The following is a 16004-nucleotide window of genomic DNA, read 5'->3' as shown; positions in this document are numbered from 1 at the left end:
AAACAAAAAACCCTTAAAACTGGTCCAGAGTATAAGAATCTCTGGCCTGGATGAAGACCCAACTTTCCAATTTTGTTAAATCCTATGGTCATGTGACCACCCTAGGAGGGTGGTTCACTTTAAGTTATGCTAAAGAGATGAGCAGAATACATTGCTTATTAATGAGATGAACTTCTTCTGCCCTGAATCCCTGCCTCTTAGCACAGTTCTTGTGGACCTGGCCAGCACAGACATGGGCTCTCTATAACCTTCTGTCAGCTTTTCTGAATTCTTCAGAAAAGCATAACATCTTCTTTTTTTCATTTTTCTTTTTAAAAATATTTTATTATTTTTATTTTATGTGTATGAGTGTATTGCCTGCATGTGAGTGCACCGGCGATGTGTAATGCCTCGGAGGTCAGAAGAGGGCTTCAGATTCCCCTGGAACTGGAGTTAAGGATGGTTTATAGCTGCCATGTGGGTGCTGGGCATTGAACCTGGGTCCTCTGTAAGAGCAATCAGTGCTCTTAACCGCTGAGCCATCTCTCCAGCCCCTTCATTTCTCTTTTCTAACCATGCTTTCCCTGTATTAGTACCATGTGTTTAAGTGTTGACCTGATATGGAAGATGAGGGTGTGTGGGGCAGGTTCCTGTGCTGGGAGAGGGAGAATGAGTAGTATTTGAATTGTAAAAAGAATGGTGGGAATACTAGCAGTGTGCACTCAACAAGGAGGGAATGAGGAAGAAATGCACATGAGAGGGAAAGAAGACAGACTTGGTGATAGACAATTTCCAGCTACATATTGTGCTAGAAAAATGACGTTGTACTAGATTAATAAATTCTCTTATATCTTGGGGAAGGAGGAAAAAAAATGTCCAATATCTTTAACATAGAATATGCTAATTAAATTGTGAGGCTTCTTTGAAGTAAACAGCTTGTAAGAAGTCTTTACTTTCAAACCCTGTAAAACTTGGAACTTAGTTTATGACAAGGAATTCTAATCTTTTTATCATACCACACCCTGTAAGATTTGTGTAAGGAAAGGGGCTGATGCATTCTTGAGCCTGATGGCCTGGAGTAGTGGAACTCTTCTCCCTTTGTGGCGATTCTTTTAAACTAGCCTACCTGAAAGACTGTGCTGTTGGACTCAAGCCAATGGGGAAATGACACAGTTCTCTTTCATTAGAGATAAAATCTCCCCAAGCTTCTGGGTCCTGTGTGTACTTACTGGATTTGACTGACCATGCAAGACACCCTTTTGCCTAGTGGCATATGCCTGTAACCTCAGCGTTTAAAAGGTGGAGGCAGGGGATCAGGAGTTCAAGGTCATCACTGGCCACAAAAACAGTTCAAGGCCAGCCAGGGCTACACAAGGCTCTGTCTCAAATAATCAAAACAACACAAAAAGGAAGAGTGTTGCAGAGATATAAATTAGAGAAAATTGATAAGAATCAAGAGAGAAAGGAAGCACTCAGTAATCCAGAAACCAATAGTAGGCAAAAACAAAGTATCCCTATAATAATAATGTTAACGGAGATTAAAATGAAGTTTTGTGTGTTCATGAGCCTTACGGTTTCTATTTTTTTCCTAGCTCCCCACTTTACCTGCAGAAAACTCACTGACCAATACTTCCAGAAAAGCAGGTGTTAATTTTGTTATGACAGGTACTGTGGTAGCTTTCCATTGTTTAGTATAATGCCTGGCCTGGAACTAGCTATGTAGACCAGCCTGGCCTGGAATTCATAGAGATCTTCCTGCCTCTGCCTTCTAAGGGCTGGGATTAAAAGTGTGAGCCCTTAGTATAACTGTTTTTAAGAGCTGCCATTTGGGCTGTAGTAGCACTTCTTCCTTTGAAAAAGCGTGAGCTACAGGCACGCGCAGGGCACCCTGGGAAGGAGGGTGGAGCCTAGCTGTTGGCAGCGTTAGCTACGCGGTGAGATTGAAACGTAAAAAAGGAAGTGTGTGTGGCTGCCCGGGGTGCCCTGCAAGCCTGTGACCGGGCATTTACAGACCTGGGCTGAGACCACGTGGGCCCCGGCAAAAGCTAAAGGAGGCTGTGGGAGGGGCGTGGAAGCAATTGGACAGGCTGCTGGTTTCTTTGTAAGTCACCCCCTCGCTACCTACCCTAACGGAAACCCAAACTAAAAATGTCTTATGTTAGTCTGTGAGCCTTGGGGCCTTGGGAGGGGACCCCACCGGAGCCTCCCAAGAGGAGAAAAGTGAGAAAACTTAGTGCAACAGCTGTAGAGAGGACTCAGTGGTTAAGAGCACTGGTTAAGAGTTCTTGCAAAAGACTCAGAACACTAGTTTACACATGGTTGCTAACAACCATCCATAACTCCAGTTTCAGGGGATCTGATGCCCTTTGCTGGCCTCTGTGGGCTTAGCATGCATGTGGTGCACTTATGTACATGCAGGCAAAACAAACACATAAATTTAAAAAGAGCTGCCATTATTGGGAGAGTAAGATGACTCAGTGGGTAAAGGTGGCTGCTACCAAGCTTTGTTACCTGAGTTCGATTTCTGGGACTCACATGGTGAAAGGAGAGAACTGACTTTTGCAATTGGTCCTCTAAACACACATACATACACACACACACACACACACACACACACACACACAGCATGTGCTTCCCCCTCTCTAAATTAATCAATGTAATAGAAAGAATTTCCCTTATTGAGTTATAGTTTGAAAAGTATTTTCTTATGAAAGTTTAGTAAAATCTTTAGCTCCTGAAAAATTCAGATTTAAATGGTATGTAATGAAAAATGAATATTGTATTTTGCACATTATTCACATGTATGTAATCCAGATGTCTGCTGAAAACCTTCTTCTGATCTCCTGAAACCTTGACAAACATGTTTCAAAACCTCTGGTTTCTAGATTTTTAGACGTCTACAATCTGGTTCAATATCCCTGTGAATTTTTTTTTTTTTGCAACAGGGTCTCTCTGTAGCCCCAGATGGCTTGGAACTTGCTGTGTAGAACAGGATGGCCTTGAACTCACAGAGATCCACTTGCCTCTGCCTCCCAAGTGCTGGGATTAAAGGCATGTGTTACCACTCCCGGCCATGAATTTTTTTTCTTAAATGTATTTATATTTATTTTATGTATATGAGTGTCTTGCCTGCATGTATGTAAGTGTACCATACTATGCAATGCCTGAAGAGACCGGAAAAAAAAAAAAAAAAAAAGAGCATTGATTTCCCTGACACTAGAGTTGTTGTTAGCCATCAAGGGGGTGCTAGGAAAAGAACCTGGGTCTTCTGAAAGAATAGTCAGTGCTCTTCCCTTTCCTGTGAATTATTTTATGTGTATGAATATAAGTGCACCTGGTTCATGCAGTACCCTGAGAGGACAGAAGAGGGTGTCAGATCCCCTGGAACTGGTGTTATGGAGGGTTGTTAACTACCATGTGGGTGCTGAGCTTTGAACCCGGGTCTTCTGCAAGAACAATCAGTGCTCTTAACCAATGAAGCATCTCTCCAGTCCCATCCCTATAAATTTCTAACACTGCAATTCACATTACCTCTATTGTTCCTAGACTTGTGGTTCTAGACCCCAGTAACCCCAACATGAAATTCATTCTCTTCAGTGTCTACAAGGAAAATCTAAGCTTGAGTCTTAAAGACTTGTGGGATATACTAGGTTGAGGTGAGGTGTTGTACACTTAGTCTATATCCTCCTATCTTCCAGGCTCCAACTCTCCTATTTTTTTTTTTTTTTTTTTTTGAGACAGGGTCTTCCTGCAGCCCTAGCTGGCTTGGAATTCACTATAGAACCTAGAGCAGACTGGCCTCAAACTCACAGGTATCTGCCTACCTCTGCCTCTGGAGTTTTGGGATTAAAGGTGTAGAACACTGTACCAGCCTTTCCATCTTTCTTCACCCTTTTTCCCCGAGTGCCAAATATCCAATTTTTATATCTGTTTTATGCAAACCAATTTCACCACATAGGTGAATGGGTTGTATACTCTCCAGATTTTGTTACTGGTTTGTTAGGACTCTTTCTTTACAATAAGTGGGAACTTTGTCCAAACTAGCTTTGACTACAAACTGTTTTGTGAGGGGGGCTCATGAAAACAACAAACAAGTTTATCCACCAAATTGCAAAGGAGAGGATTTAGTTGCATCTCAAAAACCTATAGAATCAGATTTAGGCCTGTTTTACCTATTGTAGACTAGCAAGAAACACCCCCCCCCCTTTTTTTTTGTGTGTGTGTGTTTTTGAGACAGGATCTCCCTGCAGCCCCAGCTGGCTATGTAGACCAGGCTGGCCTTGAACTCTCAGAGAGCCACCTCCCTCTGCCCCCTAAGTGCTGGGACTACAGGTGTGCACCACCATGCCCAGCTTTTTCCTTCATTTTTGAAACAGTCTGACTGTGTAACCCTTGCTGGTCTCTTGTCTCCGCTTCAACCTTTCTAGTGCTAGGATTACAGGTGTGTGCCTCCTAGTCAGCCCAAGGAAGGTCACTTCTGGAAGGGGTTACCTTAACATTCTTTGTGGTTCAAAGTTCAAAAAGATCTGAGGACTCTCTAGGGCTCAACTTAGTAAGCTGATTGTTCCTGGCCCAATTGCCTATGACCTGTAAGAACCTAGCATAACCAGAGGAATCAAGTTCTTGAGAAGCAGGGGCCATTTCCAAGTAAAATGAGGAATTTCATAGGCATAATATTCTGGAATAGTTTTGATGATTCTTAAATGAAATACAAATTAATTACCTCTTAAGTTTCACACTAGCATTTATTTAAACAGTGTCATCAAACCACCAAGTAAGTGGAAATAATTATTGCCTGCCAGGTAGCACAGAAACACTTTTACAGAGGCCTCTTGAGGAGAGCCTTTGTGATTGAGTGTGATTTGTGAAGCCAAGAGGGGATTCAGGTGAGAGAGACTTCCAGGCTTGAGCAAATGGACATAAATACCCCTTCTTCCAGCTGAGGGGAAAAATGCATTTGAATCCATCAGAAAACAAAGGATAAAAAAAGTCATGTTGGTGTGAAGAGAGGGGATTAAATGATCCTTGCTTAAAGTGAAACACAAGCTGTGTGAATAAACAAGCATTTAAACCCTTATACAATTTGACTGTTACATGTTAAAAGAAATGGTACAGCAAGACCTTGTTTCCAGCAAAGCAACTGTCTCAAGGCCAGGCTGTTATAGTCTACACACAGACCCCCATAAAAGCAGCTCATTCCAGCTTCTTTGTGCTTTCTTACCTGCTGCATATAGTGCATCTAATAAACTCTCTACTGCCTTTTTTGTCTTGGAGAATTCTTTTACTATCCTCATCACTGGCCTGTCACAAACAGCCAACACAGAATTCTCAAATGATGACTAAATGAGATAATCTGTCAATGCCTTTGCACTTAAGTGCTCAATAAATGCTAAGTTGGTATTAGAAAAACTTTTGATACACATGAGTGTAGCTGGAAGGTTGTTGAATATAATGGCTAGATTCTACAACTATTTAAAGTGAGTTGCTTAAGCTAAGTAGACATTTTTTTACTTATTTTTATTTTACGTGTACGAGTGTATTGCTGCAGGTATGTAAGTTGTGCAATGCCCGAAGAGGTCAGAAGAGGGCGTCGGATCCCCTGGACCAGGAGCTATGGACGGTTGCTGGCTGCCATGTGGATGCTGGGAATCAAACCCCCAGTCCTCTGCAAGAGCAGCCAAGTGCTTCTAACCGCTAAGCCATCTGTCCAGTCCCCGAAGGAGACTTTTTTTTTTGTCTTTTTGAGAGATGGTCTCCCTGTAGTCCCAGCTGGCCTGGAACTCACTATGTAGACCAGGCTTATCTCTGTCTCCCGAGTGCTGTGATTAAAGATGTGCGCCACCACGCCCAGCCGAAGTAGACATTTTTAAAAGCTAGAAATACTTTAATATGTTTTTTCATAGTCATGCCAAGTACTGTGATTAAAAAACGAAAAAAAGGCCGGGCGTGGTGGCGCACATCTGTAGTCCCCACTTGGGATTGATATATCACAGTGAAAGATTTATCGTCCTCTTTTTTTTTTTTTTTTTTTTTTTTAAAAAAAAAAAAAAAAAAAAAAAAAAAAAAAAATCCAACCGAAAGGAAATTGAAACTATTTACTTCAAAGCTGAAATGAGTGAGACAAAAACGCAACCTATGGTACGCCTTAGCATAGACAAGACCGCCCAAGCTAGGGCTGGCCGCCCCCGGGAGCCCCTCCCATCCACTCCGGGGGGGGGGGGGTGAAGCGGGAAGGCGTCAGTTAGGTGCCCAGGGATTCGCCGCGGGCAAGGAGATCCGCACGCCGGGTCCTCACCGCCGCTCCCACAACCGGCCGGGACTGGGCATCCCCGGAGCGATCTCCGCTCGCTAACCTATCGGAGTCCCCTTCCCGGCTTCCCTCGCGGTGGAGCCTGACGTCACTTCCGGTCTCAGGCGCACGTGGGAGGAAGTGCCGGTGCCCGCGGCCGCCGCTCCTGCCAGTCTCTGGTTACAGTCGCTTGCTGGCCCCGCCACTGCCTTATCCGCCGTCTTGTCATGGGAGTTCCGGCGTTCTTCCGCTGGCTCAGCCGCAAGTACCCGTCCATCATTGTCAACTGCGTGGAGGAGAAGGTGAGGAGGCGTCGGGCCGCCCGAGCGGGGAGCCGACGCCGTACGCCTAGGCCGCGGCCCTTTGGGCCCGGCGCCTGCCCCGGGGGAACCTCGCGAGGCGCACGGCCCTGACTCCGGGTCCGGGATTCGCTGTGCTGGGGGCGCCTGGGCGGAGCAAGAGCAAACGGGGTCCGCGCAGACCGCGGGCAGCTCCTCCCCTGCTCGCTCCTCCCCTGCCGGCTTTTCCCGGTACCCGCAGGCTCCGCCCACGGCTTTGTTTCCTCCCTGCATACTCAGTTCCGGGCGCGGACGGGGCTCCCTGGTTGTGGGGTCCCCTGACCCGGGCCGCTAGTGCCCACGCATACCCGGAGCCCCGCGTCCTTAAGTGGCGAATTCTTCCGCGTTACTGTACCATCCAGGCAGTTTGCGGCTGTTCACTGTACGCGGGTAGCGGCTGGTTACAAAGACTGGAGACAGTGCTCGGGGTCAGGATTCTCAGGAGCACCCTATTTGTTGTTTGTTCGTTGATTGGTAGACTCATAACCGTTCGATTCTTGAATTTCGCCTTCATCGTTTCCGTGATTCTGTCCGAGTTCGACTTTGTACTTCCAATTCGAATTTCAGGATTGGGAAGTTCCAGGCACACATGTCCCCTCACACTTTTGGCGCTAGAACTCAGTACCTGTCTGTATCCGTCTGCGTATTTCTTTTGCTTAGATTATTTACTTTCTTAACTTTATTGTATGAGAAACCAAAAGCTTTGTTTTGGTCAAAGTCCCAATATTTGATACGCTTTTCTCAGAAGACAAATCGCCAAACTTGATTATTTGCTTGGTAAAACTTTTTTCCAAACTTTGCCTTCTCTTGGGCCAAAGTGAAAAGCAACAGTTTCTTGCTCCACCCTTTCTTGTCCTGCCTGCTCTCCAGAGACTGCTGCTTTTAATTTTTGGTTCTCTTTATGTATGCTTAAGTTTGATTTTTAGGTTTTTAGGTCTATCTAATTCTACTTATGATAGAGAAATTAGATACATTTTCATAGGCCCCCATCTTCTGAATGCCAGTTATTATGTATCTTCTGTTGATAAACTTTGTAAGCAGCTCCCCCTTTAAAAAATAATCAGTTGACTAGTCTTTGCCCAAGATTTATCTACATGACACACAGTAATTAAAAATACCAGACTGGTGGAACTAACATTCTTGGGTGTTTAACGACATACTTTGAGGCCTATAATAATTTGGTCAGAGGGACACAAAGGACACTTTTTGCTCCTTGCCCTCCTAGGTCGACTAGTTCCAGGGGACTGTGAGCATCTCTCAAAATGTCTATAATGGTGGTGAGTCACCTGTCCTCTTGATCAAGGAGGCTGAGGAGACCCCACAGATGGACTTGAACCAGTGTCCAGTCTATAAAAAGGAGGGTCAACACAGAGGAATCATCTCCTCCATTGCTTCCAAGCGAAGCCAACCATGGTTGAGTAAGGGGCTCCTCCCAGGGCCATGTGCCCCTGAGGAACAGATCCTCAAATGACCTTAAGAGTAAAAATAAATTGATTTGTCTGGACCAACTGTATGGCCTTAAACACCCAAAAGGAAAGTATAACCAAAAATTAAGGGGGCCAATATAATTTCGTAAGAGTCCATATGTTTAGCTAAAGACTACATAACAAGCAACAATGCCAGATAGGAGATACCTTCTTTTGAGTTGTTGGCCAGGGTGGCCAAAGAGACTCCCAGACAGTAACCCATCATAGAACTGGGAAAATGAACAGCAGATCCTAATCTTATCTAAAGTAATATTGACAACTGATTGCTGCTAGATGAGGAAAAGCTGACCCTCCTAAAACAAACACCTCTAGATAGGCTGACTAGATTCACCAGAAGGGCAAGTAGTGGGGAATTGCTGGGGGTGCCGACAACACAGCAGACAGTAGCAGGGATATCAGAGTATAAGGGCTCCAGTGGGGGAAGGGAGGCTATGGGAGGGTGCCATCTGGGAAGTGGGTGTAAAAATAAAATCAGTTGCCTATATAAAGTATCCATTGACATACTAGTTTCTAAGGTTGATGTTTGCTTTTCTTCCCTTGCTGTCCTTCGTGCCACCTTGTCAGCTGTACTTTTTAATTGATTGCTTTCAAAATTGTTAGTGTTTGTAGGAACTGGGAAGTGAAGTGTTACTGTTGACTGTTATATACTGTTTTTTTTGCTTGCTTTTCTTTTTCTAGAGTACCCCTCCCTTTTATATCTTTTCCCCATCCAAATTATTTTATCAGGCATTCTCTCTGTATTTGTATGTTTGCTTGTTTGTTCATTTTCACTTTGGAGACCAGGTCTCACTACTTGGCCACAAACTCCAGATCTCCTGCTTGCGCTTCTGAGTTCTGGAATTACAGGGGTGCACCACCACCCCTAGCTTGGAGTTGACTTTTTTTCTGCTTCAGTCACAGGTAGTTATTCTGTATGCTTTCTGGGAATTACTGCTGCTTAAATAACCATCTTTCTTGACTTAAAGCTTACCTTCATTTTTTTTGTTTTTGAATTGAATTCTTAGGAAATGCCTGGGTGTGATAAGAATTTTCTGTCATTGTAGCCCCAAATACCTTTATCCTATCGACGTGAGTAATCATGAATCCAGGTTTGAAAACTAGTTTGAAAGCATTGCTTTTCAGCTATTATTGTTTATGACAAGTTCGATAACAGTTTTACTTTATTTTGCTTATTTATTGAGATAGGGTCTCACTATGTAGCCTGGGCTGGTCTGGAACTAATAGAGATCCACCTGCACCCCCCCCCCCAAGCTGGGATTAAAGGCCTGCACCACCATGCCTGACAATGTGTTTTTTATTTATTTAGCCAACACTTTTGTAGCATTTACCATATATCAGGCATTATTCTGAGCACTTTACAGACACTAGGTTGTTAGATGCTTATAACAACTACATGACTGATACTACTTATTATTTTTCAGTTGAAAAGAAAGGAGTCAGTAATATGCTTAGCTAATAAATGTCAGAGCCAGTGTAAAAGTCAAGAAAGCTGTATTCCTAATTTTTTAAAAAAAATTTATTATTTTTATTGCATGTGTATAAGTGTATTGCCTGCATGTGTATAAGTACACCCATGTCATGCAATGCCCACAGAAGTCAGAAAAGGGTGTTGGATCCCTTGGAACTGGAGGTACATGCAGTTGTTAGCCACCATGTAGGAACTGAATCCAGCTACTCTGCAAGAGCAGCCAGTGCTCTAAACCACTGAACCATCTTCCCACCACCTTGTTCCTAATTTTTATGGCCCTCTACTTTCATTCTTCTGTGTTGATCAGTTTTTTTTAATTCTTTGAAAAACTTTTTATTAGCATATATTAAGTTTAAAGAGCAATTTCACCATCCCATTTTCACACATGTGTATAATATATTTCAATCACATTCAGCTCTGCCTTACCTGTCTTGTCCTGTTTTGTACACTTCCTGCTAATCCCTTTCTTTCCAACTAGCCACCCTTCTGCTTTCATGTCATTTTTGTGTATATGTGACTCAGGGAGTTTCATTAAGGCTCTCTAGAGAAATGTAGGTGAGAGTTTGTGTACAGGACCATGGGTGCCTTACCAGTGGCCATGCCAAATGCCCCTCTCCTCCTCAGTCTACAACTGATTGTGTGTGAATCTTCTGGGAGGAGTAGGGCCTGTGAGTCCCCCCTTTCCTTCCACAACAGAGTGCTGAAGTGTTTAGTTTTGTCCAGAGTTGATAAACGTTTTTCCTGAATTGATTTTGGAAGCAAAGTTGTTTATTAAGAGATTATAATACAGCATTTAGGCACTAAGGTAAAGAGAAAGAAAGGTGTTCAGGAAGAGAGATATACCCAAGAATGTGTGTGTGTGTGGGAGGGGAGCTTCTCAAAGGAGAGTAGTCTGAATTTGGCTTTTTGGGTTTTCTTTTTATGTGTATGAGCATTTGGTCTGCATATATCTAAGTGCATCACATGTATGCAGTGTCCATGGAAGCTAGAAGAGTGTCAGATCCCCTGGAATTGGAGTTACAGACAGTAGTACCCACCATGTGGGTACTGGGAATCCTAACCTGTCTTCTGCAAGAGCAGCCAGTATGCTTAACTGCTGAAACATCTGTCCAGCCCCTGAATTTTGTTTTTTTGAGATGACTTCTCCGTATCTTGTACAAGTTGGCATCAAAGTTAAGAGTCTCAAGTAATTCTCCTGCCTCAGTTTCCCAGGTGGTTACAAGCACCACCAGCATGCTCAGCCTCTCTTGAGTTTGATTATGTACTTAGATACAGATTTCATTTAAAAAATTATTTATTTTTATGTGTTCAAGTGTTTTGCCTGCATGTATTGTGTGCCTGTATTATGCAATTCCCACAGAGGCCAGAAGAGGGGGCCAGATACCCTAGAACTGGAGTTATAGACAGTTGTTAGCTGCCATCTAGGTATTGGGAACTGAACCCAGGTCCTCTGCAAGAGCAGCCAGTGCTCTTAACCACTAAGCTCTCTCTCCAGCCCCAGATTTCATTTTAAATTTAAATATATTTTGATTAGTACTTGACACCTTTGAATCAAGAGTCAGCTTCAATTTTAGGAAATGCTATTTGATCATTTCTTTACTTTTTTTTCTTTTCTTTTACATTCTGGCTATTGGTCCTATGGAGTTTTCTTTTGTCTGTCATTCTCTAACTCTGTTTTCCTTTACTGATTCCGTAGATATGCCTCCATTTTCTAAAATTAGCATAAATTCCTTCATTCAGCATCTTTTTAAGTCTTTTAATTTTGTGTGCGCATGCATGTATGTGAGTGCATGGGCTCCATAGCGTAGGTGGAGGTCAGAGGACAACTTTGTGTTCTTTCCTTCTAAGCTAATGCCTTTACCCAGTTGAGCATTTTGGTAGTCCTCCTTTTTACGTGGCTCATTTACTTTCATGCCCCATGATTAGATACTGAGATAATTTATATTGTTACATGTGTGGATAGTTTGTTTCTTTCTTTCCTGAAACAAAATCTCCTTGTAGCCCAGCCTTACCCAAACTCATGATCCTGCCTCCTGAGTGCTGGGTTATGATCATGTATTGTTGTGCCCAGCTTTGTGTAAACACACACACACACACACAGTCACATACTCACAGAGTATTAAAACAGTGAATTTCACTATTGCATTCTCATACATGTATGCTATGCACTTTTATTTATCCCTTCCGTTACCTTGGAGGTGGGTGGCAAAAGTCTAGATTCTTTATGTGAGAAAATACATACATTAATTGTCTTAACTTAGCTGATTTTGCTTAACACAATGATTTCCAGTTGATACATTTTCCTACAGACAGCATAATTTCATCTTTATGGCTGAATAATATTCCATTGTATATATGTACTACACATTGATCTGTTGGATGATTTTCATAACTTGGCTGTAGTGAATTGTGTCTCAGTAGACATCTTTGTGCAAATAATTTCTATTGTATGTTAACTTGGATTCTTTCAGGTATATACCCAGGAGTGATATAATAGCTTGATCAAATGGTTGTGTGTGTGTGTTTGAGGCCCTTCCACGTTCAATTTCATAATGGCTGTAGTCCTACACTTTTAAGTGTGTCACTGCTTCCTGTATCCCTGTCAGCATTTGTTGCTTGATTTCTTGATGATAGTCATTCTGACTGGAATCTCAGTGTATTTTTGATTTGCATTTCCTGATGGCTAAGGACATTGGACCGTTTTTTCATGTTTATTGGATACTTGTACTTGTAGGTGCGGTTTTTTTCTGTGTGTAGTTTTTCCAAGTTCTCAGTGCCCTATCAGATGAATAATTGGTGGAAACTTTTCTCATCGGTAGACTTTCTTGTCATGCAATTGCTTCCTCCACTCTGCAGAAGCTTAATGTCATGGTATCTCATGTGTTTTTTTTCTTTAAAGATTTTTTTATTTGTGTGTGTGCATGTGGGTACACAAGTGTGCATGTCCCTGTGTGCTGGTAGAGGCCAGAAGAGAGCTTTGGATCCCCTAGAGTGTTGTGAGCCACCTGACTTGGGTGCTGGGAACCAAACCTGGGTCCTCTAGAAGAGCAGCAAGTATTCTCAACTGCTGAACTATTGCTCGATCTCTCTATGTGTAATTTTTTTTCTATTTTATTTTTATATAATTTTTATTTAAAAAATATTTTTATTGAATATTTGTGCATTTTATTCAGTACATCTTAATCATATTTAGACTCATTGCCCTATCTGCACTTCTCACTAGCCCTCCCACTGAATTTCATGCATTCTATCTAAAGCTTATCCAGTCAGGTTTGTGTTCCCAGATGTCTCAGAGTGTTTTGGTTTCTGTAACGGTCCCATTATGTAGCTCAGGGTGGTTTTGGTATTGGTATGATATTTCATTGAGTTTTGATTGCATTCATGTGCTAAGTCTCTCACTTGGTCCTGGTGTCTAATCCATTTATATATTGCTGACTTTTATTTGCTGGTGCTTTGTTGAGGGCTTTTGCATTGATGATCACACAAGGTGCTCATCTCGTGTTTTTTTTTTTTTTTTCCCTCGTTATATCATTGTCTGGGTGTTAGAAAAATATATTTATTTTCTTTTCTTTGTATGAGTGTGTATGTAGGTGCACCATGTTTGTGTAATGCCTGCAGAGGCCAGAGAGAGTGTCAGATCCCTTGGAACTGGAGTACAGACCGTTGTTAGCCAACATGTGGGTGCTGAGAATCAAACCCAGGTCCTCTGCAAGAGCAGTCAGTGTGCTTAAACCACTGAGTAATCTCTCTAGCCCTTTAAGATATTTCTTCATTTAGGTGTTTGCAATTACAAATTTCTTTCTGAAATGTAAATATAGCTTTCAAATTTTGGTATGGTGTATCTTCATTTTTTTTTCCAAAATACTTTTTGATCCCCGTCTTTTTTTTTTTTTAACCCATTGGGTTTTTAGGAATATGTTACTTAATTTCCACATATTTACATATTTGTGAATTTGTCAAATTTCCTTCTATTACTGATTTCTGGTTTCACTTGTGATTGGAGAATATATATATATATATATTTTTTTTATTTGTGTGCTTTTAAATTCATTAAGAAATTGTTGCATGACCAGGTAATTAAAAGACATACTGCCCTTGAAGACAGAGATTGGTTCCTTGCACCCATATCAGGCAGCTCACAACTGCCTGTAATTCCAGCTCCAGGGCATTCTGATGCTCTGGGCCTCAATGGACACAGCATTCACAAACATATACCCACACATAGGTGCACACACATACGCATTTTTTTTTAAAGATAGACTGTTTGATGTGCACTTGAGAATGTGTTTTCTGTTGTTAGGTGGAGTATTCTATGTATGTCTGTTAAGTTTAGTTAATTATGGTAGTAGTCAAGCCATCTATTTCCATGTTGTTTTTCTCTAGTTTCTGTATTGAAGTTCCCAACTGTCAGTGTTGTGTCTCATTTTTTAAAAATTTCGTGTACTTGGGTGGCTAATTAAATGTATACACATTTGTAATTGTTAAACTTTTTTTTGATGGGTCGACTTTGTTGTTATGAGACAGGCTCTTGCAATATAGTTTATACTGGCCGTGAACACACTGTGTGTAGCCTTAGTTGGCCTTGAACTTGTGCTGACATTCCTGTGTCAACTTCCCTACTGTTGGGATTACAGGCTTTCTGGGTTGACTTTTTATCATTATGAAATGTTTGTCTTTGTCTAGTAACACTTTTTTTCTGATTTATTTATTTTTATGTGTATGAGTGTTTTACCAGTATGTACACAAGTGCACCTTGTGTGTGCAATGCCCACAGAGGCCAGAGGAAGGCATCCAATCTCTTGAAACTGGAATTAGGGTGGTTGTTAGCTGCTGTGTGAGTGCTGAAAACTGAAACTGGGTCCTTTGCAGGAGCAGTCAGTGCTTTTAACTGCTGAGCCATCTCTCCAGCCCCATCTAGTAACAGTTTTTTGTTTTAAAGTTTATTTAGGGAGCTGATGAGATGGCTGCCAAGCCCAACAATCTGAGTTTGATTCCTAGAATTCACATGGTAGAAGGAGAGGACTCTGCACATAGGTGACCTCCACACAGGTGCTGTGGCACATTTATGTTCTCTGACCCTTGTTCAACGCATACAAAACAAATAAAATGTAATTTAAAAAATACAAAGTCTTATTTCGGGGCCTGGAGAGATGGCTCAGAAGTTAAGAACACTTGCTGCTGTTGCAGAGAACATGGGTTTGATTCCCATCACCCACATTGGGTTGTTTATAACCATCTGTAACTCCAGTTCCATGGGCTCCTATTCCCTCTTTGGCATCCAAGGCATGCATGTGGTGCACATACAGACAAGTAAGCACAAACATACATAAAGTCTGTTTTGACTTACTGCAGTGTAGCAGTTCCAGCCTTCTTGTGTTGGTTATTTACCTAATTTTCTTTTCCTATCTGTTAACTTTTACTGTTTTTAAGTTTCAACTCTGTCTCTTGTAGATAAGATATATTTTGGTCTTTTTTTTTTTTTTTAAATCCACTGACTCTTTTTTGTTGTATATTTAAACTAGTCATGGTATGTTAATATAGTTGGATTTATGTCTGCCATTTGACCTTTTATTTTCTATATGTTTCATGTAATTTTTCTTACTCTGTTTTGCACTGAGTGAACATTTTCTAATGCAGCTTTCTAACCTCATTAGTGATTTCTTACTATGTTTTGTTTTTTGTTTTTTTTTTTTGAGACAAGGTCTCTCTGTAGCCCCAGCTGGCCTGGAACTTCCTATGTAGACCAGGCTGGCCTCAATCTCACAGAGATCCACCTGCCTTTGCCTCTGCCTCTGCCTCTGCCTCTGCCTCCAGAGCACAGGGATTAAAAGGTGTGCATGATACCATGCCTGGCTTATCTTTTGTTACTTTAAAAAAATTATTTATTTTTCCAAAGTTAGCTGTAGAGTTTGAATTATATAGGGTTGCTTCTTTTCAGCCCGATGAACATTACTATTTCTTGGAAGTCAAGTGTGCTAGCTACAGATATTCTGTTTCTGTTTGCAGAAAGGTCTTTATTTCATCTTCACACCACGTTTTTGTTTTTATGCCACACCACTGTGTCTCATCCTCTTTCCACCCTAAGAAATAAGGTGTTAATCTTACTGGGGCTCTCTGTAAGTTACTCAGCTTTTTGAGAGGGAGGAGGCTGCTTGCAGGATCTCCCTATGTAGCTCTGACTGGCTTGGATCTTGCTGTGTAGACCAGGCTGGCCTCAAACTTACAGAGATCCTTTTCTGCTTCACAAATGCTGGCACCAAAGGCGTGTGCCACCATGTTTGAGCATCCTTAGCATTTTTTCCTTTGGTTCTTTCAATACTTTTTCCTTATATCATTGTTTTCCCTCTTCTTGTATCTTTCAGCATTTTTACTGTGGTGTGTTCACAGTATTTATATTGGTGGTCACAGAGATAGAGCTTCTGGATATAGGTTTGTTTTTGTTC

At 41.8% G+C, this 16004-nt stretch overlaps 1 protein-coding gene across 2 annotated transcripts in view; it reads left to right on the top strand.

Moving 5' to 3' along the window:
* Window positions 1–1966: 1966 nt before the first annotated feature.
* Xrn2 (5'-3' exoribonuclease 2) overlaps window positions 1967–16004 on the top strand; it is an 86546-nt gene continuing 72508 nt past the window's right edge. Inside the window, exon 1 of one of the 2 annotated variants that reach the window (XM_029567586.1) lies at window positions 1967–2080. Coding sequence is in view for 1 of the 2 variants with exons in the window: in XM_008841269.3 (XP_008839491.1) it covers window positions 6496–6570 (75 nt within the window). In the remaining variant the exon portion in view is untranslated. Of the gene's footprint in view, window positions 2081–6065; window positions 6571–16004 lie in introns of those variants that run through there. The other variant, XM_008841269.3, reaches the window with a different exon arrangement.

The sequence above is a fragment of the Nannospalax galili genome, unplaced genomic scaffold (genome assembly GCF_000622305.1).
Source record: "Nannospalax galili isolate Female #2095 unplaced genomic scaffold, S.galili_v1.0 scaffold510, whole genome shotgun sequence".
Taxonomy (NCBI): domain Eukaryota; kingdom Metazoa; phylum Chordata; class Mammalia; order Rodentia; family Spalacidae; genus Nannospalax; species Nannospalax galili.
The sequence above is the reverse complement of the archived record's forward strand: the minus strand, read 5'-3'. Positions and strand labels throughout refer to the sequence as shown.